Source organism: Nicotiana sylvestris, chromosome 12, assembly GCF_000393655.2.
Source record: "Nicotiana sylvestris chromosome 12, ASM39365v2, whole genome shotgun sequence".
Classification (NCBI taxonomy): domain Eukaryota; kingdom Viridiplantae; phylum Streptophyta; class Magnoliopsida; order Solanales; family Solanaceae; genus Nicotiana; species Nicotiana sylvestris.
Window position 1 is genome coordinate 45,626,522 of NC_091068.1, and position 17,771 is coordinate 45,644,292.

Below are 17,771 nucleotides of genomic sequence, written 5' to 3' on the forward strand. Positions count from 1 at the left end.
CAACGTAAAATAGGTTGTGGTCGATACATAATAGTTATGACGCTTAAATGATAACGATAGTATCGTTTCTCTTATTGTAGACTAAGGAGTTGTGACAATTGCATAGCTTGTGATTGGGGTAGTATATACAAGGTATGTGAGGCTATCCCTTTTCTTCTTTTGCACGACTCCGATTGTACATAATGTAATGAACGAGCTTCCAAAGATACTCTACTCTTAGAAGCTAGCAGTACTTACATTGCTTTCCCTCTTATGGAACGATTGATGTTAATGTTGCTTCTCTTATTCTTATGTTATCAATGTTGTTGGTACTTCCTGATTCTTATAAGGTTCATAGTGAAGAGTTAGTCCTAATAACGTGTACAGAGGATACCGACCTTACGTCACTCCGAAAGGTTTAGAATGTGATTCCATGAGTCGAGCATGCATTATATATATGTATCTATTTTACTCTACCGAGCCACGCTATAGTTGGCCGGGTACGACACCTATTGTGCAACCACTGATCAGTTGGGTTTTACCGAGCTCCACGTGGCCGGGTACGATTCTACCGAGCCTATTATGGCCGGGTACGATATGATGATGATGATGCCCACAGAGGCGAATGCTTTAAAGGTTTATGTATTTATACATATGTATCATGCATTTCATGTAAGTAGCCCTCAGAGGTACTAAGATGTTACAGGTTGTATATTCTCTATCCTTGCTTACATTACTGATCGTATTTATGGTTCCTTGCCTTACATACTCAGTACTTTATTCGTACTGACGTCCTTTTATTTGTGGACGCTGCATGTCGTGCTGCAGGTCCTGATAGACAGGCAGGTGCAGCTCCCCCACCACAGTAGACTGTCCAGTTCAGCGGTGATTGGCGAGATCCCTTCTCCGGACTTGCCTTGGTCTTGGTATGCAATTTTTGTTATAGACATTATGGGTATGTCGGGGCCCTGTTCCGGCTATGTTGCAACACTTATGTTCTTTTAGAGGCTCATAGACAAGTGTCGACTCATGTATAGTTTGGTATGCCTTGTCGGCTGGTTTTTGTTATATAGTCTTTCATGGTAGCGTGGTAGCTCATACCTTATATGTAGTTTCTTGATTGTCTGGTCATCCCCTGCTATGTATGTTCATGCCGTCATATTTTATTGCTGGTTGTCCATGATCCAGGTCTACCATTTATATTGATCTCGTCAGCCCTAAAAGATAATAATGAAGGTTAGATGAAATGTACGTTGGTGCTCGGCAAGTATGGTCGGGTGCTAGTCATGGCCCTCCAGTTTGGGTCGTGACAAACTTGGTATCAGAGCAAGTCTGTCCTAGGGATTGTCTATGAGCCATGTCTAGTAGAGTCTTGATTATGGATGTGTAGCGCGCCACATTTATAATCAGGAGGCTACATGACATCTAGGGTTGTTACCTTCTTCCTGAATCTAGATCGTGCGTAGAGTTGAGTCGTAAGTGTTTGTCTCTAATATTCACCTTGTTTTCTTTCAGTGATGCCTTCGACTAGGAAGCAAACAATTAGTAGACGGCTTGATACAGCTGCGGGAGAGGGTACCAGTCAGGTGCCCCAAGCCAGAGCAGGCCAAAGTGAGGCTCAGAGTGAGATGCCATCTCATACCTCATCTACCCCGACTCCTCTAGAGGATATTAGGAGGCACCTAGCACCTACGGTTCCTCCGTCTGGCACTCCAGACCAGGATATGCGTAGTGCTTTGCAGTTATTGACTAGCTTGGTAGCTGCTCAGGCTCAGAGGTAGAATACAGGTGCTGCTGAGAAACCAGTTAGTACAAGAGTTCGTGATTTTATTAATTTAGACCCTCCAGTGTTTACCGGATCAGACCCCAAGGAGGACCCACAGACTTTTATTGACCAGGTTCATCGTACACTTCGGGTTATGCATGTTAGTGATACAGAGGCAGTAGAGTTGGCTTCTTATCGGCTACGGGATTTAGCGGTTCTCTGGTATGATAGTTGGGAGAGATCCAGGGGTCCGAACCCTCCTCCAGCTGTGTGGAAGGAATTTTCTGAGGCCTTTCTTCGTCACTACTTGCCAGTTGAGATACGACGAGCTAGAGCTGATAAGTTCTTGAACCTTAGACAAGGTAATATGAGTGTGCGAGAGTACAGTATGCAGTTTGATTCTTTGGCAAGGTATGCTCCCCATATGGTGGCCGAGATGAGTGATAGGGTGCATATGTTCGTGAATGGGTTGGGACCACATCTGATAAATGAGTGTACGACAGCCTCCTTGGTGGAGGGCATGGATATTTCCCGTATTCAAGCTTATGCCCAGACCCTAGAGGATCGTAAGCGCCAGCAGAGGGCAGTTAGGGAGCAGGATAGGGGCCAGCATAAGAGGGCGAGATTTGCAGGGTATTCTGATGACTTCAGAGGCCGCATCAGGCCACAGTTTTCGAGGAGTTCGGCGCCACCTGTAGCTAGTGCTCCTCCACAGTTTCAGAGGCCTCGATATGATCGATCCTATTCTGGTCCAGGTCAGAGTTCGCGGGCATCTGGCTCGCAACATCACAGGGATACTAGTCAGATGAGACCCCCAACACCACATTGTGATCAGTGCGGCAAGGCCCACTTTGGACTGTGTCGTCGAGGTTCTGATGCATGCTATTCGTGCGGGCAGCCTGGCCATATGATGCGGGATTGTCCTAATAGAGGAGGTGATGGTATGGCTCAGCCGACTGGATCTGTGTCTGGTTCTTCCTCATCAGTTCGACCTCCAGCACGGGGTTTTCAGCAGTCGACAGGTCGTGGTAGGGGTAGAGGTGCAGTGCCGAGTTCGAGTGGTGCTCAAAATCGAACCTATGCTCTAGTAGGTCGACAGGATCTCGAGTCGTCTCCAGATGTTGTTACAGGTATTATATCTGTGTTTTCTTATGATGTATATGCGCTGATTGATCCGGGATCTACATTATCATATGTTACACCCTTTGTGGCTAATAAGTTTGGCATTGAACCTGAATTGATAAGTAAACCCCTCGCGGTATCTACTCCGATAGGAGATTCTGTGATTGCTAGAAGGGTATATAGAGGTTGCACTGTGATGATTTGTAGTCGTCAAACCTCGACAAATTTATTTGAGTTAGAAATGGTTGATTTTGATGTGATAATAGGAATGGACTGGTTGGCCTCATGCTATGCAAATGTTGACTGCCGTACGAAGATGGTTAGGTTTCAATTTCCTGGTGAACCCATCATTGAATGGAAAGGGAATATTGCTACACCAAAAGGTAGGTTTATTTCCTATCTTAAGGCAAGGAAAATGATCTCAAAAGGTTACATTTATCATTTCATTCGCATTAGGGATGCGAAGGCGAAACCGCCTACATTATAATCAATCCCCGTGGTCAATGAATTCCCAGAGGTTTTCCCAGATGAGCTCCCAGGCCTTCCTCCTGAAAGGGATATTGAGTTTAGCATTGATGTGTTGCCTGACACTCAACCGATCTCTATTCCTCCATACAGAATGGCCCCGACAGAGTTGCAGAGTTGAAGGTGCAGTTGAAGGATTTGCTGGATAAGGGCTTCATTAGGCCTAGCACTTCACCTTGGGGTGCGCCAGTCCTATTCGTGCGGAAGAAAGACGGGTCGTTACGGATGTGTATCGACTATCGACAGTTGAATAAGTCTAGAATAAAGAACCAGTATCCACTTCCAAGAATTGATGACCTGTTTGACCAACTCCAGGGTGCCAAGTATTTCTCCAAGATTGATTTACGTTCAGGGGATCATCAGGTGAGGGTTAAGGAGAAGGATATTCCAAAGACGGCCTTCCGGACAAGATACGGGCACTTTGAGTTCTTGGTGATGTCGTTCGGGCTAACAAATGCCCCAACAGCTTTTATGGATCTCATGAATACTATATTTAGGCCCTATCTTGATGTTTTCGTGATTGTATTCATTGATGACATTCTAGTATATTCTCGTTCGGAGGGAGAACATGCGGGCCACTTGCGGATAGTATTACAGACGCTTCAGGATCGTAAGTTATATGCTAAGCACTCCAAATGTGAATTTTGGCTGAACTCAGTAGCATTCCTTGGCCATGTGATATCTGACCAGGGTATTAGTGTCGACACTTAGAAGATCGATGTAGTAAAGAATTGGCCGAGACCTACAACACCATCAGAAGTCCACAGCTTCCTAGGGCTAGCAGGATATTATAGGCGGTTTGTGTAAGGGTTTTCCTCTATATCATCACCATTGACTAATTTAACACAGAAAGCTACCAAGTTCCAGTGGTCTGACACTTGTGAACGTAGTTTTCAGGAGCTGAAGAATCGATTGACATACGCACCAGTGCTCACTCTTCCTGAAGGAATAGAAGGTTATGTGGTATATTGTGATGCCTCAGGTATAGGTTTGGGGTGCGTATTGATGCAGCGTGGGAAGGTGATTGCTTATGCATCAAGACAATTGAAGAAGCATGAAAAGAATTATCCAACCCATGATTTGGAATTGGCTGCAGTAATATATGCTTTGAAGATATGGCGGCACTACTTATACGGCATCCATGTTGACATCTACACAGATCACAAGAGTTTACAATACATCTTCAAGCAGAAAGAGTTGAATTTGAGGCAGCGTAGGTGGCTTGAATTATTGAAAGACTACGACATCGAGATATTGTATCATCCCGGTAAATCCAATGTTGTGGCAGACGCTCTCAGCCGTAAATCAATGGGAAGCTTAGTACATATTGAGGCAGGTAGATGGGGGTTGATTAAAGAGCTTCATCAGCTAGCCAATATGAGAATCAGATTGTTAGACTCTGATGACGGAGGTGTTACTGTACAGAATACATCAGAATCATCTTTGGTAGCCGAGGTAAAAGCACGACAATATGAAGATCCTATCTTAGTACGATTAAGAGAAAGCATTCAACAGTGTAAAAGTATGGCTTTTGGGATCGGAAAAGATGGGGCACTGAGATACCAGAGCCGATTGTGTGTGCCTAATGTGGCAGGGTTGCGAGAGAAGATTATGAATGAGATTCATCAATCCCGATATTCCATCCATCCCGGCTCGACAAAGATGTATCATGATGTCAAGGAGCAGTATTGGTGGGATAATATGAAGAAGTCTATTGCAGAATTTGTAGCCCAGTGTCCCAATTGTCAACAAGTAAAGATAGAACATCAGAAACCCGGTGGATTGCTTCAAAATATAGAGATTCCGACCTGGAAGTGGGAGGTGATTAATATGGACTTCATTATTGGATTACCTCGCTCTTATCATAAGTTTGACTCCATCTGGGTGATAATTGATCGACTTACAAAATGTGCCCATTTTCTGCCAGTGAAGACAACTTACACGGCTGAAGATTATGCGAAGTTGTATATCAAGGAGATTGTTAGGCTTCATGGTGTGCCCATATCTATTATATCAGACCGAGGAGCTCAATTTACGGCTAACTTTTGGAGGTCTTTCCAGAAGGGTTTAGGCACACAAGTAAATCTCAGCACTGCATTTCATCCGCAGACTGACGGACAGGCTGAACGTACCATTCAGACACTGGAAGATATGCTACGAGCATGTATTCTAGATTTTAAGGGAAATTGGGATGACCATCTTCCACTCATAGAATTCGCCTACAATAATAGCTACCATTCTAGTATTAAAATGGCCCCATACGAGGCACTATACGGAAGAAGATGTAGATCACCAATTGGATGGTTCGAAGTTGGTGAAATAGAATTATATGGGCCAGATTTGATTCACCAAGCTATTGAAAAGGTGAAAATGATACAGGAGCGATTGAGGACGGCACAAAGCAGGCAAAAATCTTATTTTGATGTCCGACGTCGTGATCTAGAGTTTGAGGTTGGTGATTGGGTTTTCCTGAGGATCTCACCAATGAAGGGTATTATGCGTTTTGGGAAGAAAGGTAAGCTGAGTCCAAGGTATATCGGGCCATATAAAATTCTTCGACGGATTGGACAGGTTGCTTATGAGTTAGAATTGCCATCCGAATTGGAATTTGTCCACCCGGTATTCCATGTATCTATGTTGAGGAAATGTATTGGATACCCTTCTCGCGTCGTCCCTATAAAATATGTACAAGTTACAGAGGACCTATCATATGAAGAAGTGCCAGTGGCGATATTAGATCGACAAGTCCGCAAGCTGAGAACAAAAGATGTAGCTTCCGTCAAAGTATTGTGGAGGAACAAAAATATGGAAGAAATGACATGGGAAGCAGAAGAGGAGATGAAGTCTAAATACCCTTACCTATTCCAGAATGAAGATAACAAGGATGCTGGTGGAAGACAGGATACATTGGAAGGTGAAACGGCTCTATGAGGTAAGCAATAATTTGAGAATACTCCTCCTTAATACAAAATGGTGATATGTAGATAATGTAAATATGCATAATGCTTTGTGTAGCCTTGTGAAGCCATATGTTGGGCTTAATTGCTTGCAAGTTTTGCTAGTGACCATTTTATAGGGGAAAATTGATCGGAAATTTCCATTGGAATCCACGATGATTTAAACTCCCCATGAACCCTTACATTCGAGGACGAATGTTCCTAGGGGGGGGAGGGTGTTACAACCCATATCCACATGTGTTAGTTCATTCCATATATTAGTTAACATAAATCCAAGAAGGAATTATCTTTGAGATGATAAGAAGTCAATCCTATTGGTCTTAAGTGATACAAGAGTGTATAAGGGTGATTAACAAGTATTAGAAGTTAAATGAATCAAGGATGTTGTAACTCGTATTTTCAGGTAAATCTAGCGGTGCTTAATACACTCAAGAGGTCATGTATTAAGGTATTTTAATTATATAATATCCGTATCATAAGTCTTGAAGTCAAACGAGTTATGAAACAAAAGTCGACAAAAGTTGTCGCAACTTAGGTTCATAATTTTACTTAAACATTAGGTCAAATGTTTCTAATATTTTCTCCTAATTGACAAGAAATTACGGGGTGATATACCAACCAAATTAAATATATATGATCTAGTTTCCAACGCATTAAACCGTTTATCGATACGATCTTGGAGTAGAGAGATATTCGCGTTTTCGCGAGACTGCGCCAAGCACCTCTCTATGGGGCCCACTAAGTCGGTTTAAGATATTTGGACCTATATAGGATGACTCCAACCCGTTTTAAGTCATTTCTTTTCACTATTTTCAGACCTTAGAACCCTAGGAACATCCTCTCAAGGTTCTCTCAAGATTCAAGACCCAAAAAAGGGCAAACAACACAAATCAAGTGTCGGGAATTCCGTGGCGCTAGTAAGTCTCTTGTTCTTCTTGTTGTTGCTCATTTTTGTGTCGTTCCAGCTCGTGTGGGAGGTTGTTTTAAAGGGTTTATGTTCTGTAAATACTCCCTCATGTTCTTAATATCAATCCTAGGTGATTTCAAGCCTTCTAAAGTGATTCTAGTGCCGAAAAACACTAATTGATCGCTAGTTTCGCTTTTTTGTTGTTGTGGCAGCATTGGAGGGATATTTCATGGAAATTTAAGGTCAAATTGGAGTTGTTCTTTCTGTATAAAGGTAAGGAACCTCTTACTCTATATGTATTTAAGATTATCCAAGTTGCGGCTAAGCCATTGAAGCTAGAACTTGTGAGATATATATCGAAAGGCTTGGTAGTAATGTTATTGTTTTGTGGACTGTTTTGCGTTGCTGTTGGGCTGCGTATTTTACTACTATTTTATGGAGTTTTGGAGGAGGAAGGGGAGAAACACCATATATATGTAGGGTTGTGGTATGATAGTTATTCGTAACATTTCCGGATCGTTTGACACGACTACGGTGGTCGTCATATGTATGGAGTGATTAGGCTGTGCGTGGACTATTTTGGGAGGCTCAATATGTTTATTATTGATGTTGTTTGGGATGTTTGGTGATTGTTTTGAATGGTGTGAAGTCATATATATAGGGGAGGTGCTGTCCGTTTCATCGTAAAATAGGTTGTGGTCGATACATAATAGTTATGACGCTTAAATGATAACGATAGTATCGTTTCTCTTATTGTAGACTAAGGAGTTTTGACAATTGCATAGCTTGAGATTGGGGCAGTATATACAAGGTATGTGAGGCTATCCCTTTCCTTCTTTTGCACGACTCCGATTGTACATAATGTAATGAACGAGCTTCCAAAGATACTCTACTCTTAGAAGCTAGCAGTACTTACATTGTTTTCCCTCTTATGGAACGATTGATGTTAATGTTGCTTCTCTTATTCTTATGTTATCAATGTTGTTGGTACTTCCTGATTCTTATAAGGTTCATAGTGAAGAGTTAGTCCTAATAACGTGTACAGAGGATACCGACCTTACGTCACTCCGAAAGGTTTAGAATGTGATTCCATGAGTCGAGCATGCATTATATATATGTATCTATTTTACTCTACCGAGCCACGCTATAGTTGGCCGGGTACGACACCTATTGTGCAACCACTGATCAGTTGGGTTTTACCGAGCTCCACGTGGCCGGGTACGATTCTACCGAGCCTATTATGGCCGGGTACGATATGATGATGATGATGCCCACAGAGGCGAATGCTTTAAAGGTTTATGTATTTATACATATGTATCATGCATTTCATGTAAGTAGCCCTCAGAGGTACTAAGATGTTACAGGTTGTATATTCTCTATCCTTGCTTACATTACTGATCGTATTTATGGTTCCCTGCCTTAGATACTCAGTACTTTATTCGTACTGACGTCATATTATTTGTGGACGCTGTATGTCGTGCTGCAGGTCTTGATAGATAGGCAGGTGCAGCTCCCCCACCACAGTAGGCTGTCCAGTTCAGCGGTGATTGGCGAGATCCCTTCTCCGGACTTGCCTTGGTCTTGGTATGCATTTTTGTTATAGACATTATGGGTATGTCGGGGCCCTGTTCCGGCTATGTTGCAGCACTTATGTTCATTTAGAGGCTCATAGACAAGTGTCGACTCATGTATAGTTTGGTATGCCTTGTCGGCTGGTTTTTGTTATATAGTCTTTCATGGTAGCGTGTAGCTCATACCTTATATGTAGTTTCTTGATTGTCTGGTCATCCCCTACTATGTATGTTCATGCCGTCATATTTTATTGCTGGTTGTCCATGATCCAGGTCTACCATTTATATTGATCTCGTCAGCCCTAAAAGATAATAATGAAGGTTAGATGAAATGTACGTTGGTGCTCGGCAAGTATGGTCGGGTGCTAGTCATGGCCCTCCAGTTTGGGTCGTGACATTCTGCTTCTTCCTTTATAGTCTATTTGAGTGTTCTGCTTCCTTGTCTTCCGGAATTGTATTGCAGCAATTCTAGGAGTCTGTTCCTTGTGAGGCATATACATCTAAGAGAATTACCCAAGGGTTGCCTCATGAATCCAACTTAGAATGGTAGCTAGATTCATCTTTATTCCTTACGAATTGCTTTCCTTCAATCTTCCTTGATTTGAGACAATTTTGGCTGATTGCTTTCTTCATTCCAATCTTAGCGGATTGCTTCCTTCTTGAGCTTCTGCAGAATCTTCTAGATTTGATTGCTATTCATGATTTACTCTATTCTTGCGCGCTTGAGGATCTTGGTCAATACTGATTGATTCCCTTCTTCTTAGGCTTGATTGATGTACTTTCCATGCAAAGAGAGGTTCAAGATATTTAGTTGTTGAATAGATCATCTTTCCTATTAGCAATGCTGTTGCTTACCAGAATCTGCGTACACGAGTATATCATTAGTCAAAGCTTTTTTTAGGATTATTGATCATTATTAAAATTCTAAACTTAACAATATCCCTCTTTTTTATGATGACAATAATCTTAAAAAGAGTTTGACTAATTTATGGATTCTTCCCCTTTTCTAATGTGCTCTCCCTGTCTGGTGTGCTCCCCCTATCTTCAAGCTGGTTCTTGTGTGTTGTTTTTCTTTCTTCTCCCCCTCTGACATCAATCAAAAAGAACAAGAGAAGCAATGTGCAATAGTAGTTCTAACTAGGCAGGCAAAAGTTATTTACAACTAAGAAGTTATAGGGAGCATAGTCGACTAACATGCTCATCCAAGACACAACCAAAAGACACAACCAAAATTGATAGTCTTAAACCACCACATAAAATAGAAAGAGTAAAAAGGTTGTCTTAAGCATCCAATCATTCAATTCCTTCCAATGAAGTACTTCATGGTGTTGATCACTTTAGTGCATAAGCTATCATTAGAGGCATCAATATCTTTGCTGACTTTGGTCATCTTCTCAATGACATCCTGCATGGCCCTGATTCCTTTCCTCCTTGTAGCTTGGAGAGTGATCCTTAGCTTACCACGTCTGCTCCAGTTTTCTTGGTTACTTCCCTGATCTTATCTACATGCTCCTGCATAGAGGTTGGTAATTCCTTGATACCTGCAATGTTTTGCTGCATCAGCATCAGCTGGTCTGAGGAGAAGGATATGTTGGTTTCAGATTTGATCCTCCCACTATTCTGAGTAGGGATGAGCTCTGGTGCTTTGTCTTTCTTAAGCCAAGTTCCCTTAATCAAGGTATACCCCATCATGGCAATGACAATCTTGTCATAGGTGCTGGAGATAGTTTTAGGAGCATAGAGAGACAGATCTACTTTAATGACTTTCAAAATGTGAGAGATTCGTAAACCTTAAGGCAGTGTTCTCGCAGAAGATGAAACATCCATGATACTTCTAAGTATGTACTATCGTATCCAATCAAACCAATTGATAATTTTACCATTCACCAAACAATATAGAACGAATACATCTCTGAGAGACAGAGTACTCAGTGAGCCACTACGAGGTAGCAGAGTTGTTGCAATATATGGGCTAAAACACGATGTTCAAACTTCAAGTTCTTTGGTCTTATATCAGGTACGCGGTAGAGGGGGGTGGGTTCAGACAGTACACTCTTGGCCTCTTCTAAAGATACTTCAAAATTATCTGGCCAGGAATGTTGCACAAAGAAATTGTATCCAACAAACTTTGTAGCAAAGATTTTCTCAAACTGATAAGAATCAAGGATAATGCAAGTTCCTAAGACCATGGATTCTAGATCGGCTTTATCATTCACAAACAATTTTGCATAAAACATACGCACATGTTCTTCATAGATAGAATCACCAATAATAGCAGATTGAGAGACAAGTTTCTGAGTTTCAAAAATAGACAGAACATCATAGTGAGAATTTTGCATAGACTTTAAAGTTACAGTATGACCAAAATCAATCGATTTCCCTTTGCAGGCAGCAAACCTAGCCGTCTCTTCAGGGCCATAGAAATTCATCTTGTCTTCAGGACCAAACTCTACACTTCCAATTTTTCTCTTTTTCTGAGAGGATTGTTTGGGGATGGACTCCATTGATTGTTTTCCTGCCCTCTTTTGGGAGATGAGGATGTCTTCTTGAGAGCTACTCGAATCTTCATCTGTCAGTAAGTGATCTGTGCTTTCATAGGATTCGATATCAACAGGGTCATCTTTGGTTTTCTTGAACCGGTGGCTTCTTCTGGGTGTGGAAGAGGAAAGAGAGGGTTTGGTTTTAGCCATGAGTAGAAGAGGACAGAGGCATAAGAGTTTGGTTTCTTTGACAGAATGAGAGATATACTCGAGGGAAGAGGGGTTAAAAAGAATTAAGAGAGGTCGCCTCAATTCCTAGAGAGACGTATGAAAGTCAATTGAAAAGTTGCCTTATGCAAAACCTGCCGTACGTTCATAATAAATGCATGTGTAGACTAATCAAGTACTTAAAAAAATTTTTGGGGCGAAAATAACGAGATATATGGAAATAAACTAAAGCAATGATGGAAAACATTAAACAAAGTTATGAGGGAATTGTACAAATACCATTTTTTTTCAGAAGGAAACAAAATGTTTCTTCAAGTAAAAGCTTTGTAAAAATATATGCTAACCGATTTTCAGTGTTTAAAATTCTAGCATAATATCTCCTTTAGCAACATGATAATACATAAAATGATGCTTAATCTCAATAAGTTTAGCCCTAGAATGATGCACAGAGTTTTTTGATAAACAAATAGCACTAGTATTATCACACATAATAGGAACAAAATTAAGGCATAAATCATAATCTAATAGTTGATGCATGATCCATAGTACTTGTGTGCAATAGTTGCCTACTACCAAATATTCCGCCTCTGTGGTGGATAGGGCCACACAACTTTGTTTCTTGCCGTGCCAGGATATAAAGGATTTTCAAGTAATTGGCATGTTTCACTTGTGCTTTTTCTATCAAGTTTATCTCCTGCAAAATCTGTATCTGAGGTCAAAACTTTCTAAACTTTCATACCATAAACCATAGTCGACTGTCCCTATCAAATATCTGATAATACGTTTAACAACAATCAAGTGAGATTCTTTAGGAGCCGACTGCTATCTAGCACATTTGCAAATGCTAAACATAATATCTGGTCGACTAGATGTAACATAGAATAATGATCCAATCATACCTCGATACATTATTTCATCAACACTCTTACCGTTTATGTCTTCATCCAAAGTGGTTGATGGACTCATAGGGGTTCCTACGACCTTTGCATTAGTCATACCAAATTTTTTGATGAGTTTTTTCATATACTTTGTTTGACAAATGTAGGTCCCTTTCGGTACTTGCTTGATTTGAAGTCCAAGGAAGAAAGTTAGTTCTCCCATCATACTCATTTCAAATTCTCTTGTCAGGATGTTTGAAAAATCCTTGCTCAAAATAGGGTTAGTACTGCCAAAAATAATATCATCGACATAAATTTGTACAATTAAATTACCTAGAGAAGATCGTTTGATAAAAAGAGTGGTATGATTATTACCTCTGTCGATCCCATGTTCAACCAAAAATGAACTAAGCCTTTCATACCAAGCTCTGGGAGCTTGCTTTAGGCAGTACAATGCTTTGCACAATTTGTAGACATGATATGGAAAGGATTTATTTATAAATCCTGGAGGTTGCTTAAAAAGGACTTTCTCAGAAATGAATCCGTTTAAGAAGACACTTTTCACATCCATCTGAATAAGTCTGAAACATTTATGAGCAACATAGGCTAATAGAATGCGAATTGATTCTAACCTGGCATCAAGTCCAAGGTCTCTTCATAATCAATTTCTTCTTGTTGTAAATAACCTTTTTGCAACTAGTCTGGCTTTATTTCACACTACTTGTCCATATTTATTCAACTTATTTCTGAATACCCATTTTGTTCCAACAATGGATGCATTTGGCGGCTTAGGAGTGAGTTCCCATACTTTGTTTTTCTCAAATTGAACAAGCTCTTTCTTTATTGTAGTTATCCAGCTTTTGTCCCTAAGTGCCTCATCTACCTTTTTTTTTGGTTCAAACTGATATGAGAGCAATATTCGATGTCTACTTTAGTGATCTTCTAGTTTTCATTCCTTCCTATGGATCTCCAATGATATACTTATGTGAATATCCATACTCACTCTTCCATTCATATGTGACAACTAATGTTGGCTATTTTCCGACAGAATTTGTTGGATCGATTGTAGTAGACTCCTGATTTTCTGAAAGATTCATAGTCGACTGATCCTGTTGATCAGTCATTTCTTCAGGAGTGATTTTACCTGTATTGATAGACTTTGGCACTATGGAAATTTCCTCATATTCAGGAAGTTTTTCATTCCTTGGGCGAGGGTTAGTGTCTACAAAGACAACATGAATTGATTCTTCAATGAATAATGTTCTTTTATTGTAAACTCTATATGCTCTACTTAAGGGAGAATATCCAAGAGAAATACCTTCGTCGCTCTTTGGATCGAGCTTACCCAGATTGTCCTTTCCATTATTATGAATGAAGCATTTGCATCTAAATGGGTGAAAATATCTGATGTTGGGTTTCTTACTGTTCCATATGTTAATAATATGACATGCCGTGCTCACAGCTTTTGCCTAGAAGTGGTGGGGTAGAGAGTTTTCCATAATCATAATTCTTGCCATGTCCTGCAACGTTCTATTTTTATGTTCTACCACTCCGTTCTGTTGAGCTGATCTTGGAGAAGAGAAGTTATGAGAGATTCCTTGATCATTGCATAAGTTTTCAAAAGCCCTGCTTTCAAATTCTCCTCCATAGTCACTTTTGATAGTGGAAATGTAGTAACCTTTCTCACATTGAACCTTCTTACAAAAAACTTCAAAATTCCTTAGAGCTTCATCTTTATGACTTAGAAAAATAACCCAAGCGAAATGAGAGAAATCATCTAAAATAACAAAAACATATTTTCTACCACCAATGCTAGCAGTTCTAGTTGGACCAAATAGGTCCATATGCATGAGTTGAAGAGGTTTAGTAGTAGAGACAATATTTTTGATGTTGAAAGAAGAACAAGTTTGTTTTCCTAATTGACATGCATCACAAAATTGATCATTTGAAAAATCTAGTTTTGGAAGACCAATGAGAAGATCATTTTTGGGGAGTTTTTGAATAGTATGCATGCTAGGATGGCCAAGCTTTCTATGCCATACCCAGGGATCATCAATCATAGATACTAGACAAATTTGATTATCAAGATTATCTACATTACTGATAGTATAGATATTTCTGTCTCTATTACCAGAGAGAATAACTTTACCCGATTCGTCTTCTATAAACCAACCATGTTTCTTAAAACGAACCTCATAGTCATCGTTATATAGTTGAATAATACCGAGAAGATTGTAACTAAGTTCATCAACCATGTATACTTTATCTACATCACATGTTGAGATGAGGGGAACCTTTCCAACTCTAGTTATGTTTCCTTTTGATTTATCTCCAAAGGTGCTGTTCCTCCATCTAGATTGGTGACCATTTTGAATAACTATTTATCACCAATCATATGTTTGGAACACGTGCTGTCAAGATGCCATTTTCCTTTGAGATTCTTCTTGCGGTGTTCCTACAAAAAAAGATTACCTATTTTTAGGTACCCAAGCCTACTTAGATTTCTGAGTATTAGCTTGACTGAAAGATTTAGGTCGCCAAACCCATCTCCTTTTGTCCTTGAACCTGAAACGGTTAGACGTGTGCCCAAGCTTTCCGCAATAGAAACAAGAAGGATTATTGGGATTTTAGAGCCTCTTTCTTCTCTAATTCTATTCCTGCATTGGTTAGTGTTATGACCATTTTTGCCACAGTAGGAATATGTAGTAGGATTTCTAGTCCTAATCAAAGATATGTGAGGAACAATCTGATTTGATTTGACAGAACTATGACTGGTGGATTTTTGCAATCTATTCAGTTGAAGTTGAAGTCCATTAACTTCATCTTGAAGCATATCACGCTCAATTTCATAAACTTCCAACTTCAAAGCCCAGTCTTTATTTTCTCTTTTGATTTTTCTGAGTTCATTTAGAACTCTCTCAATATCTGCAAGAGCAATATCAACAAACTCTTGAAGTTCATAACAATTAGGACATGTAGGAAGACATACCTCACTAGTTCTTTCATCTGCCATAAGACCAAGTTCACATGAGTCTTCTTCATCATCCATTCTTTTGTCTGCCATGAGCCCAAGTTCACCTGAGTCCTCATTGCTGTCTTCTTTTATGGCCATGAAACACATATTTGCAATTTTTTCATGGTCAGATTCCTCTTCATCACTCCAGGCTCCAAAAGACTTTTTCTTTTGAAAGTTCCTGTTGAGTTTCTTCTTCAATTCGGGGCATTCAGCTTGAATGTGTCCATGTTTCCCACATTCATAGCACCTTCCATCATTTTTGTCATTATCATTATTCAACCTTCCATTTCTAAAGTTTGTTTTACCTCTCCTACTGTTTCTATTTTTCCTCATCATGCTTGTTACAATTTGAGTGAGCATGGATATGTTTTCATCTTGTTCTCCTCCTTCTTCTTCCTCGTCATTTCCTGGTTCAGCCACAGTCGCTTTGAATGCAACTATTTTCTTCTTTTCTTGTTGAATCTACATGTCCATACGAGTTTTCTCGAAGGCAATTAGATCACTTCTAAGTTCATCATAGTACATTTTGTCAAGATCCTGACACTCTAAAGCAATAACTTTGGGTTACCAAATCGTGAGAAAACTTCTTAGGATTTTTCTGACATGTTCTCCATTTTTTATTGGTTTACCAAATGACTTTAAGTCTCCAAGGATTTAGCTGAATCTTGTAAACATTTCCTCTACTGATTCTCCATCCTTCATTTGAAGTAATTCATAGTCCCGAACAAGGAGATTGATCCTTGTTTCTTTCAGTTTGTTGGTTCCTTTATATGTGACCTCTAATTTATTCCACATTTCCTTAGCAGTTTCATAGCTTGATATCTTTTCATATTCTTCTCCATTGATAACATTGTATAACAGATGTTTTGCTTTGGTATTCATTGTTACAACGACTAATTGCTCATTAGTGTAGTCATCTAAGTCAAGTGGATCAGTTGATATTATGACTTGACCATTTTCATCTTTCTTTCAGAATTGGAAGATTTATCTTTTTGATCACACACCAAACTTTAATGTCATATGACATAGTGTATGTTTTCATACACACTTTCCAGTGAGAAAAGTGTTAACTGTTGAAATATGGAGGTCGTACATGAGAGGTTCCTTCTTGAAATAGTACTCCAATAACTGTGTTAGATCCCATGATCTTTTCCTCACTAGCTGTTAAGTAAAGTTTGTGAGCCTTGCTTTGATACCAATTGAAAGTACATGAGGGAAGGGTGAATTATAGGCAATTAAAATCTTGGTTGACTAAGTGTGAATTTAGTCGACTAGGTTTTGCACAGTGAACAATTTCAATAGGAATGAAGTAAGCTAATAGAAAGGTAAAGAAGACACAACAATTTTTATACTGGTTCAGTATCTGTGTGGTACCTACGTCTAGTTCCCTTGGGTCATAAGAGTTCACTTAGATCTTTGATAAAGGATTACAAAGGTGATGGTTTTAGTTCATTCACCATCAGCGATATTCAACAACAATGATTTTTGTAATATTGACACAACTTTCTTATATTCTAATTCTTCCTATCTTTTGTGATACTTGAAAACTCAAGAATACAACGTTTGTACTAAGAACTAGAAAGGCTTAGAAAACAGTTTTTGTAGTTGCATAGCTTTCTAAGTTCTTCTGCTTCTTCCTTTATAGCCTTTTTAAGTCTTCTGCTTCCTTGTCTTCCAGAATTGCATTGCAGCAATTCTAGGAGTCCTTTCCTTGTGAGGCATATACATCTAAGAGAATGAATCAAGGGTTGCCTCACGAATCCAGCTTAGAATGGTAGCTAGATTCATCTTCATTCCTTACAAACTGCTTTCCTTCAATCTTCCTTGATTTGAGACAATTTTGGCTGATTTCTTTCTTCATTCGAATCTTGGCGGCTTGCTTCCTTCTTGAGTTTCTGTAGAATCTTATGGATTTGATTGCTGTCCGTGATTTACTCTATTCTTGCACGCTTGAGGATCTTGGTCAATACTGATTGATTCCCTTCTTCTTAGGCTTGATTGATGTACTTTCCATGCAAAGAGAGGTTCAAGATATTTAGTCATCGAGTAGATCATCTTTCCTTGCTTACCAGAATCTGCGTACAAGACTATATCATTAGTCAAAGCTTCTTTAGGGTTATTGATCATTATTAAAATTCTAAACTTAACATGATTAGCATTGAGAATTGAGATACTACAGAAATTACTTAATGAAAAAACTAACTTTAAGGAAAGTTTGTATTATCTCTGTGGTTAAAACTAAACTAGTTCGTACCGATAATCTATTTATTGTACTAATAGAGTTCTACTTAAATGCCTCTTGGATACAATATTAAAACACAATATCTTGATTATATTGTGTGC

At 39.5% G+C, this 17,771-nt stretch overlaps 1 protein-coding gene and 1 long non-coding RNA gene across 2 annotated transcripts; one reads left to right on the plus strand and one right to left on the minus strand.

Moving 5' to 3' along the window:
* The first annotated feature begins 6,270 nt into the window (after positions 1–6,270).
* LOC138884343 (uncharacterized) lies at positions 6,271–8,797 on the plus strand. Its single transcript, XR_011404518.1, has 3 exons — positions 6,271–6,323; positions 8,015–8,066; positions 8,742–8,797. It is a non-coding gene; the product is annotated as an uncharacterized lncRNA (long non-coding RNA).
* A 4,649-nt stretch (positions 8,798–13,446) lies between these two features.
* LOC138882978 (uncharacterized) lies at positions 13,447–16,310 on the minus strand. The gene is made up of 4 exons (XM_070163628.1): positions 16,113–16,310; positions 14,885–15,890; positions 13,960–14,789; positions 13,447–13,881 (listed from the first exon to the last, which is right to left on the minus strand). The coding sequence occupies exons 1-4, from the start codon at positions 16,308–16,310 to the stop codon at positions 13,447–13,449; spliced, it is 2,469 nt and encodes an 822-aa protein (XP_070019729.1).
* Between the last annotated feature and the right edge of the window lie 1,461 nt (positions 16,311–17,771).